At 43.8% G+C, this 27,227-nt stretch overlaps 4 protein-coding genes across 4 annotated transcripts; all 4 read right to left on the reverse strand.

The window, feature by feature from the left end:
• Nucleotides 1–16,505: 16,505 nt before the first annotated feature.
• On the reverse strand, nucleotides 16,506–16,914 carry LOC130399250 (histone H4). The gene has a single exon (XM_056604974.1). It carries the CDS (start codon nucleotides 16,865–16,867, stop codon nucleotides 16,556–16,558), a length of 312 nt encoding a protein of 103 aa, XP_056460949.1. The 5' UTR covers nucleotides 16,868–16,914; the 3' UTR covers nucleotides 16,506–16,555.
• A 1,034-nt stretch (nucleotides 16,915–17,948) lies between these two features.
• LOC130399089 (histone H2A) lies at nucleotides 17,949–18,450 on the reverse strand. The gene has a single exon (XM_056604964.1). The coding sequence runs from the start codon at nucleotides 18,383–18,385 to the stop codon at nucleotides 18,002–18,004; it is 384 nt and encodes a 127-aa protein (XP_056460939.1). The 5' UTR covers nucleotides 18,386–18,450; the 3' UTR covers nucleotides 17,949–18,001.
• An 806-nt stretch (nucleotides 18,451–19,256) lies between these two features.
• Nucleotides 19,257–19,758, reverse strand: LOC130398960 (histone H3). Its single transcript, XM_056604956.1, has one exon. It carries the CDS (start codon nucleotides 19,709–19,711, stop codon nucleotides 19,301–19,303), a length of 411 nt encoding a protein of 136 aa, XP_056460931.1. The 5' UTR covers nucleotides 19,712–19,758; the 3' UTR covers nucleotides 19,257–19,300.
• A 581-nt stretch (nucleotides 19,759–20,339) lies between these two features.
• LOC130398912 (histone H1-like) lies at nucleotides 20,340–21,326 on the reverse strand. The gene has a single exon (XM_056604952.1). The coding sequence runs from the start codon at nucleotides 21,273–21,275 to the stop codon at nucleotides 20,670–20,672; it is 606 nt and encodes a 201-aa protein (XP_056460927.1). The 5' UTR covers nucleotides 21,276–21,326; the 3' UTR covers nucleotides 20,340–20,669.
• Between the last annotated feature and the right edge of the window lie 5,901 nt (nucleotides 21,327–27,227).

Raw genomic sequence — 27,227 nt, forward strand, 5'->3', positions numbered from 1 at the left:
CCATGATAACCCCTATATTTCTGGCTTTGATTGAGGTTTTCAGGGACAGAGAGTGAAGGTGTTGGGTTACTTTCAGCCTTTCCGTTTTAGAACCAAATACAATTATCACTGTTTTGTCATTTAGTTGAAGGAAATTTCGGCACATCCATTCTTTCACTTGCTCAATGCACTGGCACAGCAGATCTATGGGCCGATAGTCATTTGGTGATAGCGATACATAGATTTGCGTGTCATCAGCATAGCAATGATGGTCAATATCGTTATTTTGCATGATTTGCCCTAGTGGGAGCATGTCGATGTTGAATAAAGAGGGTCCTAAGATCGAACCTTGTGGGACTCCACATGTCACGTTGGTTGATTCTGATACAAAGTCGCCAATGGAAACAAAGTAGTTCCTATTTTGTAGGTAGGACCTGAACCAATTTAAGACGGTGCCTGAAAGCCCCACCCAGTTTTCTAACTGGTCCAGAAGTAATGTATGGTCTGCAGTGTCGAATGCAGCACTGAGGTCAAGTAACATTAGTATTGAGGTTTTGCCAGAGTCTGTGTTACGACGGATGTCGTTTAATGAGGGCGGTCTCAGTGCTGTGCAGGGGTCTAAATCCTGATTGGAAGGTGTCATAGCAACCAGTTGATGCCAGGAAGTGATTAAGTTGCTGGAGGACAACTTTCTCAATGATTTTACTTATGAATTGTAGATTTGATATTGGTCTGTAGTTGTTAATAATAGAGGCATCTAGGCTCCGCTTTTTTAAAAGGGGTTTAATAACTGCAGTTTTCAAAGCTTTTGGGAAATTGCCTGACTGGAGAGAGTTGTTAACTATCTGCAATATGTCTACTGCTTGGCAGTCGAAAACATTCTTAAAGAGGTTGGTAGGTATAGTATCAAGGTAACAGGTGGATGGCTTTAGTTGTGTCAGTTTCCACAAGATTTTGAGAGTCTACAACATTAAAGCATGCCATCCTTGCCACGTTACTTTTGCCTGAACAGGGTGGTAGTACAACATTTTGGTTTGAAGTGGAGATATTGATGACGCGTATGATACCTTCAATTTTATCAGTATAAAAAGATCAGGTGGAATTTGTGTAGGGGGGGTTGGTCAGTCTGTCAACAGTTGCAAATAGGGTTTTTGCATTATTAGTGTTGTTTTTTATAATATTGGAGAAAAATGTTTCTCTAGCATTTTTTATATCTAAATTGTAGGCACGGAGGCTCTCTTTATAGATATCATGGTGAATATGAAGTTTTGTTTTACGGCAGATGCGTTCAACCTTCCTGCATTCTTTTTTTCTGTGCTGTTACAGAAGCAGCTTTTCTCCAGGGTGCCTTTTGCTTTCCAGAAATCGTTTTAACCTTATAAGGTGCAATGACATCTATGACTTTCAAAATTTTCAAATTACAGTTTCATCAGCAGAACATGGGTTTAGAGGTGGTAGCAAGGAGATGGCCTTTTTAAAAAGGACATAAGAATCTTAATTGATATACCTTTTTTTGACTGTTTGATTTTGTCTATGTCGGGAATAAACGATATGTTAAAGAAAACACAAAAGTGGTCAGACAAGGAAGGATCAGTCACAGATACAGCACTAAGGTATTCGAACGATGGAAAATCACCAAACAACATCTGTTTCCCCTGAAATACATTTTTAAATATAGCAGCAACCCCTCCACCTCTTTTTCCAGATCTACATGCATCAAAAAAGTTATAGTTGGGAGGAGCTGTCTCTATCAGAACGGTTGCACTGTTAATTTGTTCCAGCCATGTTTCAGTTAAAAACATAAAATCCAGTGTAGAAGTGGTAATAAAATCATTGGCTAAAAATGATTTGTTATTAAGAGACCTCACATTAAGTAGTGCCATCCTGATGGTGTTGTTGATAGGCTTTAAGGTTGTTTTTGGTTTGGAGGCAATAGATATGAGATTTGTGAGGTTAGCAGTTTGTCTAAGTTTCCCTTTGTTTACTCTCTTAGTGGTTACAGCATGAATGCAAAAGTTGCCCTGCTTTGACGTAGGCAACCTTGGGTTCAGCAGATTATGTGAAACTTCCTTTATACTGTGTCTACGGCTGAACCCTTTTTTGTCTCAGTAATAATCAGGACTACTATCAGTACAGGGGGGGGGGGGGCTGGGGCGCCATCCTCTTGGGTGTTACCAGCCTGTGGCCATGACGTGGCAATGCTATCATTGACACAGATGCAAGTTTGATGCCAACATATTCCAGTTTCTTAAATTCGGCTGGAAAATCGCAAAGGGAGGAGTCATTGGGGCTGGAGTTGTTGTTGAAGCTATGGGAGAGATGAGGCTGGAGGTCATCGTCGATGGGGGAATGCAGAGGAGGGGGGTGGCCGTTCCTCGCCAAGCCAGCATCAGCGATGGGGGAAGGCACAGGGTTGATGGCGTCTGGCGGGCTGTTGTCTCTCTTCAAGGTCTGTGGGCTGTCTATCTGTGTGTCAGATAGTGGCAGAGTAGATGTGTGGGGGAGGCTGTAGTCTTGCTTCTTCTCAACCTGTGCTCTGACTGTGGCCTGTGCGTCAGACCATGGAGATTTGTGGGAAAGCGAGAAGAGAAGATTGTCCCTCAACAGTTTTGAACCTAACCTGTTTGGGTGTAGGCCATCTGCTCTGAAAAGATATTTGCGCCCCCAGAATAAGAAATTGTCAATAAAGCCCCGTCCTATTTCATTGCAGACTCTGGAAAGCCATGTATTCAGTGCAAGTAGACGACTGAATCTGTTTATTCCCCTGTCAACTGCTGGTATGGGTCCACTGATGAATGAATTAATGTGTATTTTGTCCAGTGTATCCAATGGATCAGTGTAATCCCTCTTCAGAAGTTCTGACTGTTCTATTTGAATATCATTAAATCCTGCATGCACAATAATCTGTGAGATTTTGGGGTTTTCCAATATGATTTTGGCTAGTTTCTGGTTGATATCAATAACCATTCCATCTGGGAAGTTGCATGTTTTGATCTTCTTACTTGTTATATACTTGATGGTTGAGTCTCCTATGATCAGAGTGTCTGGTTCATCTGCTTTCTCTGAGATGGGCCCTTGTTGGACGGTGGCAGACACATGCGCAGCCCGTCTCCGTGGCGACTGGTTCATGCTCCATCTCTGTCCGTACCATCTGTCCGGACACATTTCAGGGGTCAGGGGTGCACAGGTGGCCGACGCATGCGCAGCTCGCCTCCATGGCGACTGGATCTTGTTCCGTCTCTGTCCGCACTGTCCGTCCGGACGCATCTCGGGGCTCAAGGGTGCATGGGTGGCAGGCGCGTTCGTGGACTCTTGAAGTGGCAGGAACCGGTTCTTCAGTGGCAGGGTTAATTTCAGTGACGGGCTAATCCGGCTGATACATGTAACTTTAGCTTTGGGTAGCTTAGCATTTGGCGTTGAGTGAACTTGTTGATTCACTTTGGTATGTTGTTTTGGCTTAGCGCTGACTCTGTGCCAGTGAGACGCAGCTGGAACTGTCTCTCTCTTGTCCAGCTTCGGGAAGGATACAGTGTAGCTTTGATCATCTTGCTGTATATAGGTCTGAGTGAGCTCAGCAAACTCACCCATCGGCACTGTATCCTGGAGGAGTCCTTTGCATTTTTCTAATGCTGCTAGTCTCGTTGCAAATAAAGCCACTGTCTGTTGCAGTTTGGTGCAGTCTGTGCATTTCCCAGTCTCCGTGCCTGAGATATTCGAGTACAGAGGCATGTTGGCGATAGGAAAGTCCAAGGCTTTTTCTGCAGTCTGATCCGGGAATCATAAAAAGTGCCAAAATATATTGTTGAATCGAGCGATGGAGGACGACGGAAACAAACTATATTATAATACCCAAAATATATTGTTGGGTATTATGATCATGAAATAAAATAAAGTAGATCTGAACGATGAATTAAGTAGTTTTTTCCAATGCCTAGCGGACCTTCGGGGAAACATGACCCCTCTCTCTTTTTATTTAAATTATGCAGGTTTTACAAATCAATTCAAGAAAATACATATTTGAATACAACACATTTGAATAGTTTCACAATGTCAATAAGTGCCATGGTCTCATTCTTTTTTCTCTGGAGTCAAGAGTTTGTTGTCTTTTTAGCTCAGTTTGAATCTGTTTGAATACCACCTCTCCTGAGATGGATTCCTGTTGCATAACCATGGCGCACCTAGTGTTCCACAGTTTGTTGAGGAAGATGCACACCACGGACCAATAAAAGTCCTGATCCATGGCAGACATGCGTTCCTCAAACTCCATACATAGCAGCCTTATATGTGTTATTAACGTTAAAACCAATCTGTGACATTTTTCCCCAGACATACTGTGATCTCTGGCAGTCTACAAGCAGGTACTCAACTGATTCATCTTCATCACAATTATGAATTATAAATTTAAGTTTTAACGAAACAGCTCCACTTTACCACTGCTCTAACTGCTAGTCTCCTTACTGAGACCAGCCACATTACGTCTCTCTTTTTTTCAGATATAGTTTTGCTCCAAATGTTTTTCAGACACACCTGCTTTTCAGTATCGTCTAGATATTTATAGGGGAAAATGCCACCATATAAGTCATTACACACAATAGTATATATGTTTTTACTGGGTGTTCCAAGCCAGTCGATATTCAGATGTACCGATTTCTCTAAGATCACCATACATTACTTTAAAATAAGGCAGTGAACTTCTAGCACGACCCCTCTTTTTGGTCCAGCTCAAGGCCTCACCTATCCAAACAGCCTTTCTTTTAAAATCAGATGCAATGTTTTTACAAAATGCAATTCTCAATTTTAGCCCCAGGTCCACAGCTCCGAGCCCCCTGTTTTTTTTGTTTTTATATAAAAGCTCTCTTTGTAACCTCCCTTGTGGTTCCCCAAATGAAATTAACGAGCATTTTATTTATCTTTTTAAATGTCGGGTCCTTGGGAGTAAAAATGGTTGCCAAGAACAGCAGCTTTGACACAACACATGTTTTTATGATTAATATCTTGGCCCTATAGCTACATGATTTATTTTCCCATTTATCCAGTTCTTCTTTAATTTCTTTATCTTTTTCATTCCAGTTTTCTCCATAACAATCGTTCTTACTGAACTTTATGCCCAGGATTGACATTGTATCTTTATCTTTTATATTTATTATTGGCTTTGCCTCACTCCTCCCGAACCAGACACCTTCTGTCTTGTCATGGTTTAGTTTGGACCCAGATATCTCTTCATATAGTGACAAGTGCTCATTTACAATATTCAATTCTTTACTGTTTTTAATTATGATGGTAATGTCGTCGGCATAAGCCAAGACAACTACTCGCTCGCCACCACTAGCGTTAATACCTGAGAGCCTTTTATCGTTCTTAATCTTGCTTGATAAAGGGTTAATAGCGAGAATGTAGAGAGCTGCTGAGAGGGGGCACCCTTGTTTTCCCCCCCTCTTGATTGCAAATGAATCCGTTACGACCCCATTAACGTTTATTTGGACCGTGGATTCTACATATAACAATTTAATAATATTAATAAGTTCTTATTTAAAACCATATGCCCTTAGCACTTCCCACAAGTATTCTCTAGATATATAATCAAAAGTTTTTTTCTGGTCAAGGCTTATCAAAAATAACTCATCTTTTACATTCCCACTGGTAATGTCTCTTAAAATACCCAAGTTGTCCCACATTAGCCTCCCCTTAATGGCACATGTCTGTTCCTTTTCCACAAGCTTCTCTAGATCATCATTTAGCCTGTTTGCCCTCCCTTGCTTTTTAATATATTTTTATTTAAATTATGCAGGATTTACAATTCAATTCAAGAAGATACAAGAAAATACACATTTGAATACAACACATTTGAAAAAAAAAATAATAATAATAATTCACCATGTCAATAAGTGCCATGGCCTCATTCTTTTTTCCCTGGAGTCAAGAGTTTGTTGTCTTTTTAGCTCAGTTTGAGTCAGTTTGAATACCACCTCTCCCGAGATGGATTCCTGTTGTATAACCATGGCGCACCTAGTGTTCCACAGTTTGTTGATGACGGTGCACACCACGGACCAATAAAAGGCCTGATCCATGGCAGACATGCGTTCCTCGAAAACTCCATACATAGCAGCTTTATATGTGACATTAACGTTAAAACCAATCTGTGACTTTTTCCCCAGACATACTGTGATCTGCGGCAGTCTACAAGCAGGTGCTCAACTGATTCATCTTCATCACAATTATGAATCGGACATTTAACAGTTTTAACGAAACAGCTCCACTTTACCACTGCTCTAACTGCTAGTCTCCTTACTGAGACCAGCCACATTACGTCCCTCTTTTTTTCAGATATAGTTTTGCTCCATATGTTTTTCAGACACACCTGCTTTTCAGCATCATCTAGATATTTATAGGGGAAAATGTCGCCATACAAGTCATTACACACAATAATATATATATTTTTACTGGGCGTTCCAAGCCAGTCAATATTCAGATGTACCGATTTATCTATAAGATCACCATACATTACTTTAAAATAAGGCAGTGAACTTCTAGCACGACCCCTCTTTTTGGTCCAGCTCAAGGCCTCACCTATCCAAACAGCCTTTCTTTTAAAACCAGATGCAATGTTTTTACAAAATGCAATTCTCAATTTTAGCCCCAGGTCCACAGCTCCGAGCCACGTTTTTTTTGTTTTTATATAAAAGCTCTCTCTTTGTAACCTCCCTTGTGTTTCCCCAAATGAAATGAACAAGCATTTTATTTATCTTTTTAAGTGTCTGGTCCTTAGGAGGAAAAATGGTTGCCAAGAACAGCAGCTTTGACACAACACATGTTTTTATGATTAATATCCTGGCCCTATAGCTACATGATTTATTTTCCCATTTATCTTTCTTTCTTTCTTTCGACTTTATTGTCCCCAAGGGGAAATTTTTCTTCACGTCACAGTACATTACATATTTGGGCCGCACGCCGACAGACAATAGACAGAAACAAATAAACATCTACACATATCTACATAAACATCTACAGAGTAGGACTGGGGGTGATTTATCTTGGCCTTTTATTGAGTGCTGTTATGGCTGCAGCCACCAGGCTTTTGCCGAAGCGAGCCCTCCTGCACAACAGGGACCTATACCTGCGTCCAGAGGGCATGACAGTGAAGTGGCAGTTGAGAGGGTGAGTGTTGTCCAGTGCTATTGTGGATGCAATGCGTGAGATGGCCTTTGTATTGAGCTCTGACAGTGTGGGTATGGGGAGACCAATTAATTTGGCAGCTATATTTGTGACACGTGTAAGTTTGACCCGTTTTTGACAGTGAGCATGTTAAAGAAGCAGGTGGAAAAGTAGAGCAGAATGGGTTGGACAATACTTTGATATAACAGAAGGAGGAGATGGGGGGGGCAACATAGAGTCCTTTGAGTTTGCGGATGGCATACAGTCTTTGCTGGCTCCTTTTTTGAATGTCCGTTGTGTGCTGGTCGAAAGTGAGTTTATTGTCCAGAGTGAGTCCAAGGTATTTAAAGCTGTCAACTGTTTCTACTGTATCATTGTTGATGATAGTGGGGGGCTGGGGAGATGGGTTACCTATTGTTATTTATTTTGTTTTGGCTACATTGAGATGGAGGAAGTTATGTGTGCACCATTGGGAGAAGTGAGTGACAGTGTTGTGGTAATCTGATAGAGTTATTATCTGATAGGAGGGCGAGGATGGCAGTGTCATCAGAGTATTTGAGGAAGGTGGTGGTGTGGGAGGGGCTGGTGCAGTCATTGCTGTACAGGGTGTAGAGGAAAGGGCTATGCACGCAGCCCTGAGGGGCTCCGGTGTTGGAGGTGAGTGTGGGTGATGTGGTTGTGCCTACCCGAACAGCTTTCCGTCTGTCGCTGAGGAAGTTGTGCAGGAGATGGATCAGGATGGGTGGAGTGTTGAGGTGGTGAAGCTTCTGGATGAGCAGGTGTCTCTGGATGGTGTTGAAGGCGGAGCTGAAGTCCACGAATAGAATTTTGGCGAAATTGCCTGAGGAGTCCAGGTGCTGGAGGACAGGATGCAGCAGGCAGGCGACGGCGTCCTCTGTGCCCCTTTTTTCCCTGTATGCAAATTGAAGGGGATCCAGGTGAGGTTTGACGGATGGAAGGATGGTCCTGAGCAGCAGTTTTTCGAAACATTTCATGATTATGGGTGTGAGGGCGATGGGGCGGTAGTGACTTGGTACGGTGGGTCGTGGTTTTTTGGGTACCGGGATTATGGTTGCACTTTTCCAGAGGAGGGGTATTGTGGCTGTTACGTATGATTGGCAGAAGAGGGAGTGGGCGATTGGAGCCAGTTCTGTGGCACAGGTCTTCAGCACCCTCGCTGGGATGCCGTCGGGTCCTGGGGCCTTGGATGGGTTGCACCGGCTGAGCTGGTGGCGAACTTCCTCCACTGTGAAGGGAGCAGGCTCATTGGGGTCTATTGGGGGGAGAGCCTGCAGTGCTTGCATGCAGTCATTTGTAAAATCATGTGAGTCAAACCGGTTGAAAAATGTGTTCAGTTCAGTGGGGAGAGCTGTGGTGTGTAATTTTGTTTTGCTGTGAGTGGGTTTGTAACCGGTGAGTGTGTTGACCATCTGAAAGGCTTCTTTAGTGTTCATGCTGCTAAACTTGTGCTCCAGGTTGTTTTTGAACTGAATTTTGGCCATGAGGATTTTATTTTTAATATTACGGTTTGCAGATTTGAGACCAGCTGAGTATCCAGTTCTTCTTTAATTTCTTTATCTTTTTCATTCCAGTTTTCTCCATAACAATCGTTCCTACTGAACTTTATGCCCAGGATTGGCATTGTATCTTTATCTTTTATATCTATTATTGGTTTTGCCTCACTCCTCCCGAACCAGACACCTTCTGTCTTGTCATGGTTTAGTTTGGACCCAGAGACCTCTTCATATAGTGACAAGTGCTCATTAACATTATTAAATTGTTTACCGTTTTTAATTATGATGGTAATGTCGTCGGGATAGGCCAAGACAACTACTCGCTCGCCACCACTAGCGTAAATACCTGAGAGCCTTTTAACGTTCTTAATCTTGCTTAATAAAGGGTTAATAGCGAGAAAGTAGAGAGCTGCTGAGAGGGGGCACCCTTGTTTTACCCCCCTCTTGATTGCAAATGAATCCGTTAAGACCCCATTAACGTTTATTTGGACCGTGGATTCTACATATAACAATTTAATAATATTAATAAGTTCTTGTTTAAAACCATAAGCCCTTAGCACTTCCCACAAGTATTCTCTAGATATATAATCAAAAGCTTTTTTCTGGTCAAGGCTTATCAAAAATAACTCATCTTTTAGATTCCCACTGGTAATGTCTCTTAAAGACCTAAGTTGTCCCACATTAGCCTCCCCCTAATGGCACATGTCTGTTCCTTTTCCACAAGCTTCTCTAGATCATCATTTAGCCTGTTTGCTACTATTTTCGCTAAAATCTTATAATCTACATTCATAATTGTGACATGCCTCCAATTATCTAGATTATATATTAACGATATCACACCATGATAAAAGGATGTGTGCATCTTGCCTGCTTTGATTCCGCCATTAAAAGCTGAGGTTAGCAAGTCTACCAACATGTCTGAGCAAGAGAGGTAAAACTCATTAGGAAGGCCATCTGGCCCTGGTGACTTTCCATTACGTAACTGAGAAATTGCTTCTCTTACTTTATCAGAAGTGATTACCCCCACCCTCTGAAATAAGGTCGACCCCGTTCAAAATAATGGAGCCGAGAAAAGACTGCAAGCTTGACATATTAATATCACATTTTCTATAGTTTTTCACACATTTCTCTAATCTTCTCCCTTTTTGTTTTCTCATATTCTATTAAAAGACCATTTTCATTTAGTATTGGGCCCCCATGCTTATTTTCGAGTTTCTTTTTCTGTATACCTGCCAGGTTATGTACATTGGTAGGACATGCTGTATCCCCCATACCTGCCTGTAGGCGAAGGCAAAATGATACGTCATTTAATTTGGCCAGCTCAATTTCCATTTCGGTCAAAGTCTCCGTCTCTATCTCCGTTTTATTTGCTTTAGTTTTCAAATCTACAAAACGAGCCATGAGTGCGCTGTATTTTGCTTTTTGCTACCCCCCCTCCTACGGACACATCCTGGCGTCTTAACTGGGGGAACTGGATGTTTCTCCAGAAAGTTTTTAATGGTCAAAAATGTCACGAGCTGGAACCCAGCACCTTTCTTCTGGACTGTGACCCTCCCAGTCCACTAGGAACTGGAGGCCGCGGCCCAGACGACGGACCTCTAAGAGCTGGTGAACAGTGAAGGTCTCTGAGCCACGAATGACTTGCGGTGGAGGAGGGGTTTTATACGGACAGCAGCGGGGCCAATCATTCTCTCAATGGGGTAAGGACCAATGAAGCGGGGGGCAAGTTTCCGAGACAACACCCTGGGCGGAATGTCCCGGGTAGACAGCCAGACATGCTGTCCCTCTACGACGAAAACTCACTGAACTAGCAGCCAAAGAAGAGCAAAATAAATAAACAGATAAAAAACGTTATACAATGTGATACTTTTGATTGGCGAATTGTGTTTTTTTACATGAATTTGGGTCCCTCGATTTGACTGTCCCTCGACTCTATTGGCTCTAACGGTTCGATAGAGGGGTCAATCATCCAAATTGACCAATGGATACCCATGATATCTTCCCGGGTTTGACTGGAAGGACAGCATAATTCGCGCCAGAAGCACCGAGAACTTTCTGAACACTATTCAGACACTCCGGCTAGATAGAGACATACGCTCCTACTACACGCTTATTACAACGTTTGCATTTCTAGTTAGCTAGTTATTTTGTATTTTCTTGCCTTTTTCTTCTATTTGTTATTATTTTAAAATAAATAATGGCAGGCAGGAGAAAGACCTATACTTTTACGGAGGCATTCGCTATCATTACTAACGACAGTGGGGCTACTGTAGTCCCTGTCGAGTCGTCGCCTGACGACAGTGACTTGCTGTTGCCAGAACTGGACACGGACAACAGTGATTCAGAATATCGAATTCCATCACCGGAAAGGTATGTAATCTCTTATCGATTACTAATTGATTTGGTGTCAAATTGACGATCTATCACCTTATTAGATATTATCTATCTATCGATCACCCTACTCACTCTACTCATTCCACACACTCACTACCGGTACTCTTTGCCTTATATTTATGATATTGTTTGCATCAATTATCATTGTCAATATTTTGTACATACTTTATTTGATACTATCTCTATCCTTTCTTCCCTTTATTCCTTTTTGCATTGTTGAGAGGACCTAGCAAACCAAGCATTGCTGTGCAAGTGATGGATAAACTTGGATTTGATTTTTTATCCTGCAATGAATTTAGTAAATGCACACACTCAAACTGGTGCAAACTGGATTGTTAGTTGACTTCCCCAGTACAGGTCTTGTTTACCCCAACATATTGTTACTTGTCTGTTTGAAGTAACATTCTTTTCTTTCTTCTTCTTGGGTTCCACAGTGATGATGATGCTGATTATGAGCCACCTTCATCGACTGCTCCTGCTCCAGTGTCAGCACCCCCACCTCTGTGTATATATATATCTATATCTATATCTATATATATCCCTAGTGATTGTAGTTTTTAGCTTCTTGCCTTTGTTTTTACAGTTTGGTTTTATTATATGTTGTTCTCAAATATATCTACTCCAGTTGGAGTCAAACTTCATTTCGATTGTATAGTTTTCTTTGACTGGGAAAATGTACAGAGGTCTGGGTGAATTTTCAAAACTGTTGAATTTGGATGGAATGAATACCGATAGTGATATGTCAGTGAAATAAAATTAGTTTTACAGTCTGGTACCTTAGAAAGGTCAAATGGCACTGATGGTTCCCAAAAGTGCCCCAATGGCACCATTTAGTCCGTCTGGACCTACCTGTACTAAAACCTCTCTAAAATCACTTTATTCACTTTATTAGCATTTATCCTGGAACAGGGTACTCATCAGATGTTGTTATATGTTTCCCTAAAGGTTCTGGGCTACTATCCCATCATTTCAAGGTGGTATTCACTCTAAATAATGTGTTTTCTCTAGGCGAAGATTGAAAATTGACATTTCTTACTATGTTCTAGCTGAATTTACTCTGACACAGTAACATCTATATTGATTCTGACACTTCTGCAGCCACCTCACAGGTGTTACCTTCTTTTTGAAACCAATTTTATTCATATAGTCGTTGTAGTTGTGGAGGCATACTCTATTCATTATGGGCATGTCATTTCGGGCAGGAGGCCTGTGAAATAGGCCTTAACAGGTTAATACCATCATCCCTGACATCCTTGGGAGCAAGCTGACTGCCCTGGACTCCCCCCCCCCCCCCCACCCCCCCCCCCCGCAAACTGGCTGGATAAAAGATTTTCTCACAAATCGACCGCAGTCTGTCAAAATTGGCATCCCCACAAGGCTCTCTCCTGTATGCCATCTACACACATTACTGTACTCCCACCCACCCCAACACAATAGTCAAATTTGCGGATGGTATGACTGTGGTGGGGCTCATAACCGGAGGAGACGAGTCGGCCTATAGGGATTATACAACTGTGGTGGGGCTCATAACCGGAGGAGAGGAGTTGGCCTATAGGGATTATACGACTGGTGGGGCTTATAACCAGAGGAGACGAGTTGGTCTGTAGGGATGAGGTGCAGCGGCTGGTGGAGTGGTGTGCTGCCAACAACCTGACCCTTAACACAAAAAAAACAAAGGAGGTTATAATGGATTTCAGGAGACACAGAGCTGCTCCCGCCCCTCACCACATGAATGGTCACTGGAGGAGGACCATTTACCGCTCCACCATCAAGAGTGTGCTGGCCTACTCCATCACTGTGTGGTATGCTGGCTACACAGTGGCTGACAGAAAAAGGCTGCAGAGGGTGATAAGGTCAGCTGAAAAAACGATTGGCTCTCCTTTGCCCACCTTGGATGACATCGCCAGCTTTCGATGCATCTCAAGAACAAGAAAGATCATCCGTGACCACCTCCATCCCGGCCACCACCTGCTCAGCCTACTGCCCTCTGGTAGGAGGTACAGGAGCCTGAAGAGCAGAACCAACAGACTGAACAACAGCTTTGTTCCTTGGGCAATCAGGACACTTAACACTTATAAAACATAAAACATTAAACACATATACCTCACTTTCTATAAAGTGGAATATGCTTACGGCCTTTTACATTTTATTTTTATTATTCACCACGCCTGTCCTTGTCTTGTTCCAAATGTTTTCCTTGTGATTTCTGTCTTATTTTTTTATAATTTTTTACTCAAATTGCTTGTTTTTTGTATGTGTAATTCACCTTCAGTTGGCACTCCAAATTTCGTTGTAAAGGCGACTGTACAATGACGATAAAGCCTATCTTATCTCATCTTATCATGGATCAGCCGACTATAAAGAGAAAACGTCAATCGTTGCTGCACGATTTGAAGCCACTGCAGTGGGCGTGGTTTCCTTTGGGATTTGAATATTTTCTAAATATTTTGCTTCATACTTGGCGACACATTTAGATATTAATTCAAGATTTAGATTTAGATACATTTCTATATAAAATGTAACATTTAGATATACATTAAAGTTTTTGATTTTGATCTAACATTAAGATTCAACATTTAGATTTAGATATACATTAAAGTTTTTGATTTTGATCTAACATTAAGATTCAACATTTAGATTTATATATAACATTTAGATTGAACACTTAACATTTAGATATAAATTTAAGATTTAGGTTTAGATATAGCATTTAGATTTCACATTTGACATTTAAGTATTTATTTGTCACATGCTTAATTTGAGAAACAAAAAGCAGTGAAATGGGGATTGGGACTGCAACTCCCAACTGTGCAAAGTATAATAATAATAGAAAAGTAAGATTGGATTAAATAAAATAAAATAAGTTTATGAAGAGGGGTAATTATGCATTCATTGTCCCTATGGCTTGGGGGAAAAAACTTTTTCTCAGTCTCTCTGTTCTGGCTTTTTGAGAACAAAGCCTCTTTCCAGAGGGCAACCATTGAAACATTTTATGGCCTGGGTGATGACAGTCCTTTAAAATTGTATTTGCCCTTGACAGGCAACGCCTAGTGAAGTCCAGGGAGTGCAGTGTTGGTGATTTTCTCTGAAAACCTGATGACTCTATGCAAGGCCTTCTTATTCTTATTGCCAGCCAACTCGAGAGTTGCTATTTCCTTACCAGGTTGTGGTATTTTCATAAATAACAGACTCTATTGTTGCTGAGTAGAATGTTTTCTGCAGCTCTCTGGATATTCTGAATTTGTTCAGCTTTCTAAGATGGTACAGACGCCGTCTTGCTTTTTTCAGCAGGTTGGAGGTGTGTGATGTCCATGAAAGGTCCTTAGAGATGACTTCTCCCAGATATTTAAAGTGAATCACTGTCTCCACCAGGGCACCATGGATGTTTAGTGGTTTGTGATGTAGCCTCGGCTGGACCCTTCTGAAGTCAACCACCAATTCCTTTGTTTTGGCAATGTTTAATTCAAGGCTGTTGTCATTGCACCATGAGGTCAGCATCTTAATTTCATTTAGGTAGGCTGTAACATCGTGGTTGGAGATGAGTCCAATCACTACTGTATCATCCGCAAATTTGACAGTAGAGTTTGAGTTGTAATTGGCTGTACAATCATGGGTGTATAGGGAATAAAGCAGGGGGCTTAGAACACATCCTAGGGGGGCACCAATATTGAGAGTGACAGTATTCGACATGCAGCTCCCAATCTTCACCGCCTGTGGCCTGTCCGTCAAAAAGCTGAGAACCCAGGAGCAGAAAGATGTATTAAGACCTAGATGTTTGAGTTTGGTGACTAAGGTTGCACTCACACTAGGCCATCTGGCCGTGGCCGTGGCCGTTATTCACACCTAACCGTGCTCAAATCTGCCAGTGTGAGTGTGGCCAGTCTGGCCAGGCCGGGCCAATTTGGCCACTTGGGAGAGGTGTGCTGCTACGGTACGGGCCGCTACGGTACAGATGCTAATGGGCCGACACGCGCACACGCACGGCTACGCAACCTGAGCTGGATGACGTATAGTCCATGCGACGACCACAGACATAATAAAGGCGACGAGCCTGTATCCAAATAAGCAACAGACTCAGCAAAGTGCGAACTGTGTTCTCTGTGTTGTTGTCCATTGTTGTTAGAACTCTGACTGGCGGCAGACTTTATTATGGTCCATGCAGTGGACGCTTGGTGATGACGTGTTACTTACGACGTGATGACGTCTGTACAAGAGCCTACCGTGGCCAGGCCACAGTTGCGACGGCCAGATGGCCTAGTGTGAGTGCAGGCCAGAGAACAATGGGGCCATTTGAGCAAGGTTAGGTGTGAAAACGGCCAACGGCCATGGCCAGATGGCCTAGTGTGAGTGCACCCTAAAATATTTGGCACAATGGTGTTAAATGCCAAGCTATAGTCAATGAACAGCAGGCGTGCGTAATTCCCCTTCCCTTCGTCCAGGTGGGAGAGAGTGGTGTGGAGGACATGGGATATGGCATCATCAGTACTTCTATAGGGTCGATAGGCAAATTGAAGGGGGTCTAATGAGCCAGGTGTTGATTAACATATAAAATCTTTTACCAATTACATTGACATTTAGACATAAAATTAAGATTTAGAATCAACATTTAGATGTATATTTAACATTTAGATACACATTTAAGATTTAGATTTAGGGCTTTAGGGGCTAGTCGCGTTGTCCTGCTTACTGCGGTGAGGGTTCGTATCATTTTGTTAATTAATTAAGGGCGCGACCAGAGGGCGCCCCCGACACATTTGCCGCCCTGGGCAATATATATATATTTTTCTTCCTCCATGGGCCCCTGATGCCGCCTGGGCCCCGGGCAGCTGCACCGGTTGCACCCTCGATATTTACACCACTGCATTTACTCGTATTTGAGGCGTGGTTTACGATTGCCCGGAGCCGTTTATTGGGCGCTACGATGTCTATCATATGAGTCTGTACGTAGCTCTAAGCCAATCAAAGCCTTATGGTATCAGGGCAAAGACATAATTCTTGGTAATGAAAGAGTTAAACGCCGAAAGTTGCTATTTTTTCAAAATAAACGTGCGTTCTAAACTATTTAGAACACCAAAGGAAACGCGTCTGCTGCCATTTTGGATCCGTAAACAACAAGCTTCGGTGCGTTGCATTATGTCGTCTTGCCGTCCCTCCCCGTTCTGTGATTGGTTCCCCATCTCAGGCGAAAATCTGATCCATGGAATCCAGGCTGCCTCGCAGCGCGAAATGAAATCGCGGGATCGGCAGCATGGGTCGACCCAGGCTACTAAATGTGAGGAAAGTAAGCTAAATGTTGAAATCTCTAAAATAAGCTTCCATCTGACTTCAGGTAAGTTTACTATTTCAAAACAGGCATTCCAAGTTATAGATATTGTGGCATCAACACCAACCGATACAAAGGTCTATATAAATTATTTAGTGCGAACTAATTCGTAGCTCATGGTAAGAAGGGTCTCTTAGAATTATTTGGTTGGCTCTTAAAAGAGCCTTTGGATTTAATGTTGGTCGAAAATGGTTTAACCGCCGAAGCCGTACAGGGTGCGTCCCTGCCTCTTCAGGGCATAGACAACATCCATGGCGGTGACGGTCTTCCTCTTGGCGTGCTCGGTGTAGGTGACGGCATCACGGATCACGTTCTCAAGGAACACCTTGAGGACACCGCGGGTCTCCTCGTAGATGAGGCCCGAGATACGCTTCACACCGCCACGACGAGCCAGACGGCGAATGGCGGGCTTGGTGATACCCTGGATGTTATCACGGAGTACTTTACGATGACGCTTGGCGCCTCCTTTTCCGAGTCCCTTTCCTCCTTTCCCGCGTCCAGACATGTTCGAGAAGCTTTGGTAGTCTACTCAATGTGCCACTGAACGAGCGCTCTGACATTATAAAGGCTTCCTGAGGACCTTCGAGAGATTCAGGGCAGCCTACTGTTACAGATCCCTCCCATTCTCTACAGGCCCCTCCCATTGCCCTTTATTCAGCACAGAACCCTCCCACCGGCCTTTACACAACTAGATTAAAAATAAAATAATAACCAACTTATTAATATAACTTGGAGCGGGCGATGGCTTTCGTAGCATATCGATAAAACAGCAAGTAAAAAATAACTGTTTAGTGAATAGGCCTTTATCTAAATTATATGAAGAATAAGATAAGGGTTTCCTAATTAGTGCGATGAGATTCATTTGGCATATTCGTGGTGTGTCTGACACACATTTTCCAAACAGGCATTTTACAAAGAAAACAAACAATAAAGTCATATCACCTAAACCGGTTTCCGTTGTTAAGGTTTATGTTTTTGGTAATCAAGCAATGTATCCTAGTGGGTGCATGAAGAAAGGAAATTATGCTATCAAAATCATACTAATAAAGTTTCGTAATTTGAGAGTTTACAATTTATAGTTGGAATTAGGCTACTAAATCGATTGAAACAGGAATCTAGCATACTTGCATTGTATAAAAATAAATCAACATAAATGAATCAGCAGTAGGCTAAACCTACAATGTAATAAAGAACAAATAAATACCTCATGACCCCATGAAACACATTTACAACCGGCGTTTTAGCACCTCTTGCTTTTACTGGAGACGAAAGACATTGAAAGGTCATTGTAGCAACTAAATGTAATGCCATTCATCATGTTTAGCACAAAAAAGGGTTTACATTTTGAGAAAATAATGCTCTTGAGCAGACCAGGGACCATATCAACATAATTATTGGCCACTTGAAACTTCAGATGATTGCTTACATCTTGTTTTGATGTAGCCTATTATGTCCAGCCTTTCCTGAAACTACGCTAATTAACAGGTCAACGTAAAGATTTAAAGATGATCTGAATAGGGCCTCCTGCTTCTAATCATTTGAGATAATTATTTCAGTTGACTTTCTGGACGGAATATCTCTTGGTAGATTTGAGTGGCTCTTAAAAGAGCCTTTTGTGGATTGTAGATGGGTTTTCAGTTTACTTCTTGGCGGGCTTCTCGGTCTTCTTGGGTAGAAGGACGGCCTGGATGTTAGGCAGCACACCGCCCTGAGCGATGGTCACTCCACCGAGGAGTTTGTTGAGCTCTTCATCGTTACGCACGGCCAGCTGCAGATGGCGGGGGATGATGCGGGTCTTCTTGTTGTCACGGGCAGCATTGCCAGCCAACTCCAGGATTTCAGCAGTCAGATACTCAAGCACGGCAGCCAGGTAGACTGGAGCTCCGGCTCCGACGCGATGGGCATAGTTGCCTTTGCGAAGAAGTCTGTGCACACGGCCAACGGGGAACTGGAGCCCGGCACGGGATGACCTGGTCTTGGCCTTCGCCCTTGCTTTTCCTCCGGTCTTTCCTCGTCCAGACATGATCAGCAAGGTTTGAATTCAGACGATGCATTGGCTTGGAATCGACGGCCAACTGTTTAATATGCCCAACAATGTCTTTCGTCATTGGCCAGATCACACGTTATAAAACGGACCAATCACGTACCACCCGGGCATTTTTTCCCATGCCCAATAGGTGGCAGTATTTTCCCGTACGACAAAATGTGCCAGTGCATTAGGCCTCCTTAAGGGGAGCAGATAAATACCTCTATGCAGTGTAGCCATGATTTAGATGCTTATTTAGACCAATTTTAAAATCAGTACATTATCAGAATATACAAATGCATGATTAAATGTATGCATTGAAGTAGTTCATTCTTTGCTTCTGTAGCAGATTGATATGTCTCCACTGGCCATACTAACTTGATACACTTCCCGCTTTCAGCCACTGCATACTTTTGGCGGTAAACCCCCTTATCTTCCCAGTCTGATTGAACAACCTCATGGTAAAAAGCGGAGTTGTTTTAAGCCACATTTTTTAGTATAATTCGTGTTACCTGTTCATTAGCTATTATTTTATAACGACCTTATGAGACTTCAGTCTTAACCTCGGCCTACTAGGTATTTTGGTAATGGCAATGTAGCCTATGTTGTAAATCTTTCCAGACAGTTTCCCGTACGGCAACTTTAGGGAGAAGACAGCGTTCCTATCTTGAACCCTTTACATTACCTACCAGCAAATGAACGTCTGTTGCCAACCGCAACCATTGGCGAACACTACACTTCCAAACGTGGATATGATTAAACTGTCGAAACATTTTGTATGTATATATAGGCCTACCGATACAGATATTGTAATTAAGTTAATGATATGCCTGCGAGGGTTAGGTAAAGTTCTTTTAAGCATGTGTGTGGCTCTTAAAAGAGCCTTTTTTTTTTCCATTAACGTTGAACAAATTATGCGCGCTCTCCGCGGATACGGCGGGCGAGTTGGATGTCCTTGGGCATGATGGTGACCCTCTTGGCGTGGATGGCGCACAAGTTAGTGTCCTCGAACAGACCGACCAGGTAAGCCTCGCTGGCTTCCTGAAGAGCCATCACAGCGGAGCTCTGGAAGCGGAGGTCGGTCTTGAAGTCCTGGGCGATCTCCCTCACCAGGCGCTGGAAGGGCAGCTTGCGGATCAGCAGCTCGGTGGATTTCTGATAACGACGGATCTCTCTCAGCGCTACTGTACCCGGCCTGTAACGATGGGGCTTCTTCACGCCACCGGTGGCCGGGGCACTCTTACGTGCAGCCTTAGTTGCGAGCTGCTTCCTTGGTGCTTTTCCACCGGTAGACTTACGTGCTGTTTGCTTGGTTCTCGCCATCTCTGCAGTGGGTATTCAATGTGAGCGTAAATGCAACGGGTTGAACCGAGTTTATATATCCGGTCGCGGAGATTTGCCATACGCTGATTGGTCATTTTGAACCGGCTGCAAGAGAAAATGCTCCAGAGTCCCGCCCGCGCATTGGATCCCGCCCATTTTATTTAGCGCCATCTGCTCAAATGTGTGTGTCGTTTACCTAAACTATGCATATTTACATCTCCAACACCATTATATTCCCAATACTTCATATTTCAATTATTTTAAAATATAGCCTACATGTAACCATGTGCTGTTATATATAAAACTTTTAAAACACTAACTGGAGACCTATAGTTTATATACAATGAGCCCTGCGAATTGCAAAGCTCATTTTACAAATGTATTTGTAAAATACATTTTACATTATTATTAATATTGTGAATCCATCGACTTTCGATTCATCTGTATATTTTCTCCATCTATCTTTGAGTTTGTATAGAAAGAAAAAATATATTTCAAAATCAAGAGCACAATTAATATACCACAACCACTGAAAAATACCAAACAACACATCTAAATCTGCTTTCAGATGGAAACGTTTGCATGTGGCGACATTCGCCGGTTTTTTTGCAACCGTTCACCTTGGATAATTTTTGTACGTTTATTGTCAAACCAGAATCCATATTGTCAAACCAGAATCCAAACGGGCTTGCAGCTGATTGAACCTTAAATATATTAAGCCCACGTACCCTAGATCTCAAACTTAATAATGTGCTATAAATCTAATTTTGTATTACAACAAATACTGATGAAATGTATGAGTTTACTGGTAAAACAGCATACCGTTTATGCCTTTTTACTGAAAATGTTATCCCGATTATGACACACAATTTAAGAATATGGTCTCGTTAAGGTATGTGTTTGGCTCTTAAAAGAGCCTTTGTGGGGTGCAGAGATCAATGAGGCTTGATGAGAGAATTTACTTCTTCTTTGGGGCTGCCTTCTTGACTGTTTTGGGCTTGGTTGCCTTCTTCACCGGGGTCTTCTTAGCAACGGGCTTAGCCGCTTTCTTGGGACTCTTGACAACTTTCTTGGGCGTCACCTTCTTGGCCGCGACGGGCTTCTTCACCTTCTTCGGGGTAGCTTTCTTGACAGCAGTTTTCTTGACCTTCTTTGGGGTAGTCTTCTTGGCAGCGGCGGGTTTCTTGACTGCGGGCTTCTTGGCTTTAGGGGCAGCTGCCTTCTTGACCTCTGGCTTCTTTGCCTTTACCTCCTTGTTGATCTTAAAAGACCCAGAAGCTCCGGCGCCCTTCACCTGAATCAAAGTTCCCTTAAGAACCAGAGCTTTGATGGTGGTGTTGACGCGTGAGTTGTTTTTCTCAACGTTGTAGCCATCGGCAGCCAGGGCTTTCTTCATCGATGGCACAGTAACCCCGCTACGCTCCTTGGAGGCAGACACGGTTTTGACGATCAATTCGCTGACACTTGGTCCGGCATTCTTCGCCTTCACCGCGGTCTTCTTCTTTGTTGCTTTAGCCGGAGCAGCGGCGGCAGCAGCGGGAGCAGCAGGTGCGATTTCAACCATCTTCACGAGTTGTTCTGAAACAAGGGTAGCCTACAATGAAAGATTTGTGCTCCAGGGCGCCAGTGGGCTGTCCTTATACACTGAGTGAGAACCGTAGAGACTCAACTGGTGAAGCGTTTCTCTGTTGGCAAGAAAGTTCGCCTCGTTTGTGTTTCCTCCATCATTTTATCCTGATTTAATTCAGACACAATGGCAATATTTGACGCGCATAGTCAAACAACTACAATAAGAAATATAACATTCGTACCGTACCGAGTTCAATGTACCATCAGTGTCGAAAATATTTATAAAAACGCTAACAATGCAACTGAACATGGTTATGATCTCACTTACGTTTGTTTGAGATTTGTTTTTAATTATACCTGAAGACTTTAATAATAGGAATCGTGCCATTTCATTTGTCTGACATATCACACTAACCGTTGGATGTTAGGATTATGTCCTTGGTGTCTGTAGTTAAGGTCTTGTTTGATGTCAGCATAGTAATCTATGCCTTTTAGTCACTGTAACTAAAATAAGACTGTAATCTAGAGAAAAAAGTTGGTGTTTTGTGGATGTGTGGAGCTCCATCTGGGTAGTATTTAATGGCGATGGCTAATTCTGAGAGTGTTAAGAATCTGCCACTTATTGTATATTGCAGGGTGTGTGTTCGTGCTGCGTGATTCATGAAAAATAATTTGTGATATCAGGTACCTAGGATTGCATCTGCAGTAGGGATGTTAAACGACTCGTTTTCTGTGAGTCGACGTGTAGGAGGGATAAATCGAAAAATCGATCGATTTCTTCTCTTTTTTTTCGGCCCGAAAAATAAAATGAAAATCATGATATTTTCGTTTTTAAATAAATATTTGTAAACGAAAATTCATGTTTTGGTGTATTTTGGCAGAGGTATTTTTGCAGTACTTGAGAAGGTGCACCTGGAGACTGTGGGCGCACTCCTGTCTGCATGGTGCGGTCACTGATTGAGATTCCGCACAGTAAATAAATAGGCTATTTTAAATAAATATTTTATATTTTCGAGCAAGTTGCTAGTAGGCAACCGCAGTGTTTTGCGATCTGGGAAGGGTCTGGCTGCACGCGCCTCCAGCCGTTAATTCATCGGCTGTGCGTGCTGAATTACAAAAAGAAACATTTTTGGGACCTCAACTGCTGTTTAGAATTAAAATGTTGCACCCAAACCCTAGTGATAATAAAAATGAGAGGATTTTCGAAGTGTGTTTATTAAAAATTAAAGGCCTACACAATTGTCAAACAGTAGCTTAAATAACAGTTGGCCTATGCCTATCGAGGCTATTACAAAATTGCATACGGCAGAATTAACTGAATAAAACAATAGCCTAGGCTAAATTGGCCTACACTCCAATAAATAATTGGCTAGATAGATAATAATAAGTGATATAATATATAAAAAGAGGCTAAACAACGAAATAGGCTACTGATACGAAAACCTTTTGATAAATAGGCATGGTGCCGAATGAATTATACAAACATTAGGCGAAAGCCAAAAAGGCGCATCACATTTAACAATAATACCACAAACTTGGATTTCAAAACTTTAAAAAAAAAGGCCCATAAGCTAAAATAACTCCGGTCTGCTATTCCAATGTGGGCTAAAGCCTAAAACATATTGGCTAACAAAAGAAAAAATGCATAGCAGCGAGTGAAAAATCATAGCCTAACATTACTATTTAACAATGGACTTGTTCTTATTTAGAAATATCAACATATCCACGTGAGATGGGAGGAGGCGAGAGCGTAGCCTGTTAACGATCAAGCCCGCAGCGGAGAAAACCCTCTCTGCTGGCACGGATGTGGCAGGGATGCAGAGGTAGTGCTTGGCCAATTGGGACAGCCTCTTGTACTTGCTCTCATGAAGTTTCCACCAGAGAGCAGGGTCTTGTGTGGGGGAGATGCTCTCTTCGCACAGGTATCGCTCCAATTCTGACCGAGCAGTTGTGGCTGGCTCCTCCGTGAAGTACTCGTCTCCGAAAAAGGCCAGCATGGCATCGGCATGTTTGGCTCTTTTTTCGGGGATCGGTGCGAGAGCCTGCTCCTCGTGATGATCTGGTGGTGAGGCCGGGAGATTGGACAGCATATCGCCAACTTTTGTGTGGACAGCTGCTCTGACTTCGTCGGTTGTAAACCGGAGGTTTTTGTTTCGTGGATCCAAGAACGATGCGACCAAGGCCGCTTTCTGCGCTGTGTCAGTGTTTTCAGGCTCTATGCGAGAGGAGAGAGACTCTGCTACCTTCCCTTTGAATTCCCTCACTTTTGGTGACTCGCCTTCTGTCGGCCTCAGGTAACGGGAGAGCAGAGTGGCTGTAATTGGATGCACCATGGAAATTGACAGCTCTGTTTCCCCGCACAGTGCAGTTGTGGCACATTTGAGTGACTTCAGCACAGGCAACAGTTCTTCCATGACGTGCCAGCTTGCGTCTGCAAGCTCGAGGGTACGCGCATCTGCCAGCTTGGTGAAGCCCCGGTCGGATAAGACTGCTGCTACAGCCCAGCGCTGCTCCAGTAGGCGCTCGAACATGTCATAGATGGAATTCCATCTCGTTTTCACGTGCTGGATCAGGCGGTGCTGGGGCAGATTTTGTTCGGCCTGCTTTCCCTTTAAAGCTTCGGTTGCCACTGTGCTGTGGTGAAAATGGGACACAAGACGACTTGCACCCCCGACAACGGTACTAACCGATCCCAATTTGAAGCCGTCGTTGATTGCAAGCTGCAGCGTGTGGGCGAAGCATCTGTGCGATTCCCACTCCAGATAACGGGAGTTTGCCAGCAGAATGTTGGACGCGTTGTCGTGCACGCAGGCTGCCACTTTGCCGGCTATGCCCCAGTGGTCAACGGCGGCTTGCAAGACGTGAGCCATGTTCTCAGCAGTGTGCCTCTCTGTCATTGAGCGGGTCTGGAGAATCGCACTCTGCAGAACCCAGTCGCTGAAAAAGTGAACGGTCACCGTCACGTACGACTCAGTCGTCAAAGCTGTCCAGGCATCAGTGGTGATGGCAACTTTGTCAGCTGAGGACAGGATCTCGCGGAGGGAGGCTGCTGCTTCGCGGTACATTTTCTCCAGCCTCACAGTCATCGTTTGGCGACATGGCACTGTGTAGGTTGGCTCGAGAAATGAAATAAGATTGCGTAACCCAGTCCCCTCTACTACGCTCATGGGCAGCATATCTCCGGCTATCATCTTGGCTAGCAACCCGCTGATTATTTCAGCCCGGCGGCTATCACAGGGTCTCACCGTGAAGTTTGCGATGCTGACTTGCTGGCTGGAAGGCTTGGGATGCCTCCTTGCCAGGTGATTCAACATCACGGTTGTGGACGAATGGTACGCAAACTTCATGAGGCATAATTTACATTTAACTGTTTTGTCATCAATCTTTGTGAAACTATCCCACACCGGACTTTTAAGTGAAGCCATTGTCATGAAAGGACAAAGGAAGAGATCGCTTTTGGGAGACGTAGCAGAACAGAAGTGACCGTTATAAAAACAACACACGTCTCACATTTGCAAAAAAAGAGAAGGATTTATTGTATTCTAATATAATAATAATTTTTAATTGGTTATTTTGAAAGCAGAAATCGGTTGCAATGTTTTGTAAAGGACATTGAAGCAGTTTGTATGTAAAAAAAAAAAAAAAAAAACGATTAATCGATTTCTATTTTTAGAGTCGTTTAGAGCACGAGTCGAGAATCGACCGTTGAGTCGACACATTCTTCACATCCCTAATCTGCAGGTGGATTCTTAATTTCTTTCTTAGCTTTGGGCAGGCTGTGAGTGGATGGGACGAGGACCCAATCACATTGCAGACATAAGGTATCAATTCTCCAAAATCTTAAGGGAAAATATAGTCATAGTTTTTTAGGGTCTGAAGATTTCAAAAACGATATTTAAAGTAGATACCTACATCCGCTCATTTTGATATTCATCTTTGTTTCGTCCAATATGAACAATGTATTATCACATTGGCCTATACACACCCACCCTGATGGGAGTGGGTACTGACAAAATATTTAACAATTGTTCATGAATCACTACCGCCGATAGTGTTATTATAGCCTACTACAAGTGTAGGTACAATGTAAACTGATACGTTCTATGTCGTATAGGCTTCGCCTTTAAAGGGTATCGCTATTTGGTTATCCCTAGGTGTGTGCCGTAGCACTGAAAATGTGTATTCCCCGCCCATCAACAGCGTGGGCCTCAATCACATCACGTACGCAGTTCGCGGGCGCCGGCGGACGTTCTGCTCCCATTTTCTTCAGGACGATCCTGTAGCATGCTGAAGTAAATAAATACTAGATATTATGAACTCGAAGACGATCCGCATCTGCAAGACATGCAACACGGGTCACATCTTGCCGTATGGCGGCCATGAGCTGTGCGGGGGCTGCCTTGGGCATGAACATGCCGTCTTGGCGATCTCGCCGCTCTGTCTGTGTCGGCATTGTGCGGCGCTCCGTCTTCCGTCTGTCAGGAAGACGGAGGGTCTGACAGACCGGGGTTTCAGGGCGGTACCGCCGCTGGATCCCGCTCTGTGTGCTGTCTTTAGAGTGAAGCCGGGGCTCAGTGACCGCTGGCCCACTCATAAAGACCTGCTGACGGCTAAGCTTACAGACAGAGCGCATCAGTGTATGATGCAGCAAGAGGCTGTTATAAATAACATTGCCCTGCTCTCATATAACATGGCGGCTGACCCTCATCGTCTGGCCGAACAGGCAGTCGACGTGACGAAAACCACCCGGGCAGCAGCGCTCCACTCCAGGCTCCCGTCGCCGCCATAGGTCCCCGACAGCCACTGACGTGGCGCCGCCGGCAGCTCCTCCTCTTGGCCCCCAGGCTTACCAGCCCCGCCTGCCTCCGTCGCAGGCTATGGCGAGCGGCCAGCAAAGGCCCCGGGCAGCGGGCTCATGGGGCTATGTCCCACCCCACATGCGCCGGCGAAGGCAATTACGGGGCGAGGGAGAAGCGTGTGACAGCGAGAATCACCTCTTTACTAAAGACGGCTGTTTTCTCCCCACACCCCAGTTGACGCCGGCCATAACTGTTTCACACGCATCTCTCGCTACATATAGGCAGGCCGTCAATAAACCTTGTATTCTTGATCGAGCCAGCCCTTCATTGCTTTTTAAAAGGCAACCTTGCCAGGCTAACCAGCCCCGCCTGCCTCCATCGCAGGCCGCGGCGAGCGGCCAGCAAAGGCCTCTGCCTCTGTTAAGGACACACTCACCATGCCATTTTGGGCAGAGCTCCCCATGGGCTGTGAGGAGGACTCCTCCCCTCGCAGCGGCGTTAGGGGCTCAGGTGTGGCTCGTTTCGCCGGCAGCCGCATCAAAACAAGAGGCTGCACAGCCGTTTTCAGATTTTACTCAGAATGGCTGAACGCATGCACCCTGGCCAAATGGATGGACGGGCTGATCAGCAAGGGTCACACCCTATCCCCTATGGGCTCGAGAACAACACCGTATCATCCAGAAGGAAACGGCCAGGTTTAGAGGATGAATAGGACGCTTCTACAAATGCTGAGAAACGCTCACTGAGAGACAGAAGTCTAACTGGAAAGAATCACTGAACAAACTAATGTTTGCATGCAACAGCACACTAATTGAAGTTACAGGCTTCTCCCCTTTCTATCTCTTATTTGGGAGATCCCCAAGATTGCCTGCATGTGGACTTGCTGTTTGATTTGACCTCTCCGGAGACTGGGACTGCTGACCACAAAGAATACATGAGGAAATTGAAAGCACAGATGCAGGAGGCATACGACATATCAACAGATGAGGCAAAGAAGAGTGGTGACAGGAACAAGCAGAACCATGACAACAACAAAGTGAGGAGTTCCGTGTTGCACGAGGGCGACAGAGTCCTCATTAGGAATATGACACCCAGAGGAGGAACTATCGGCGCAATCACTGGGAGGACAGTATCAACAAAGTCATCCG

The sequence above is a fragment of the Gadus chalcogrammus genome, chromosome 2 (assembly GCF_026213295.1).
Source record: "Gadus chalcogrammus isolate NIFS_2021 chromosome 2, NIFS_Gcha_1.0, whole genome shotgun sequence".
Lineage (NCBI taxonomy): Eukaryota > Metazoa > Chordata > Actinopteri > Gadiformes > Gadidae > Gadus > Gadus chalcogrammus.

Coding starts and splice junctions, on each gene's coding strand:
- LOC130399250 (XM_056604974.1), bottom strand. CDS start 16,867: ATGTCTGGACGCGGGAAAGGAGGAAAGGGACTCGGAAAAGGAGGCGCC.
- LOC130399089 (XM_056604964.1), bottom strand. CDS start 18,385: ATGTCTGGACGAGGAAAGACCGGAGGAAAAGCAAGGGCGAAGGCCAAG.
- LOC130398960 (XM_056604956.1), bottom strand. CDS start 19,711: ATGGCGAGAACCAAGCAAACAGCACGTAAGTCTACCGGTGGAAAAGCA.
- LOC130398912 (XM_056604952.1), bottom strand. CDS start 21,275: ATGGTTGAAATCGCACCTGCTGCTCCCGCTGCTGCCGCCGCTGCTCCG.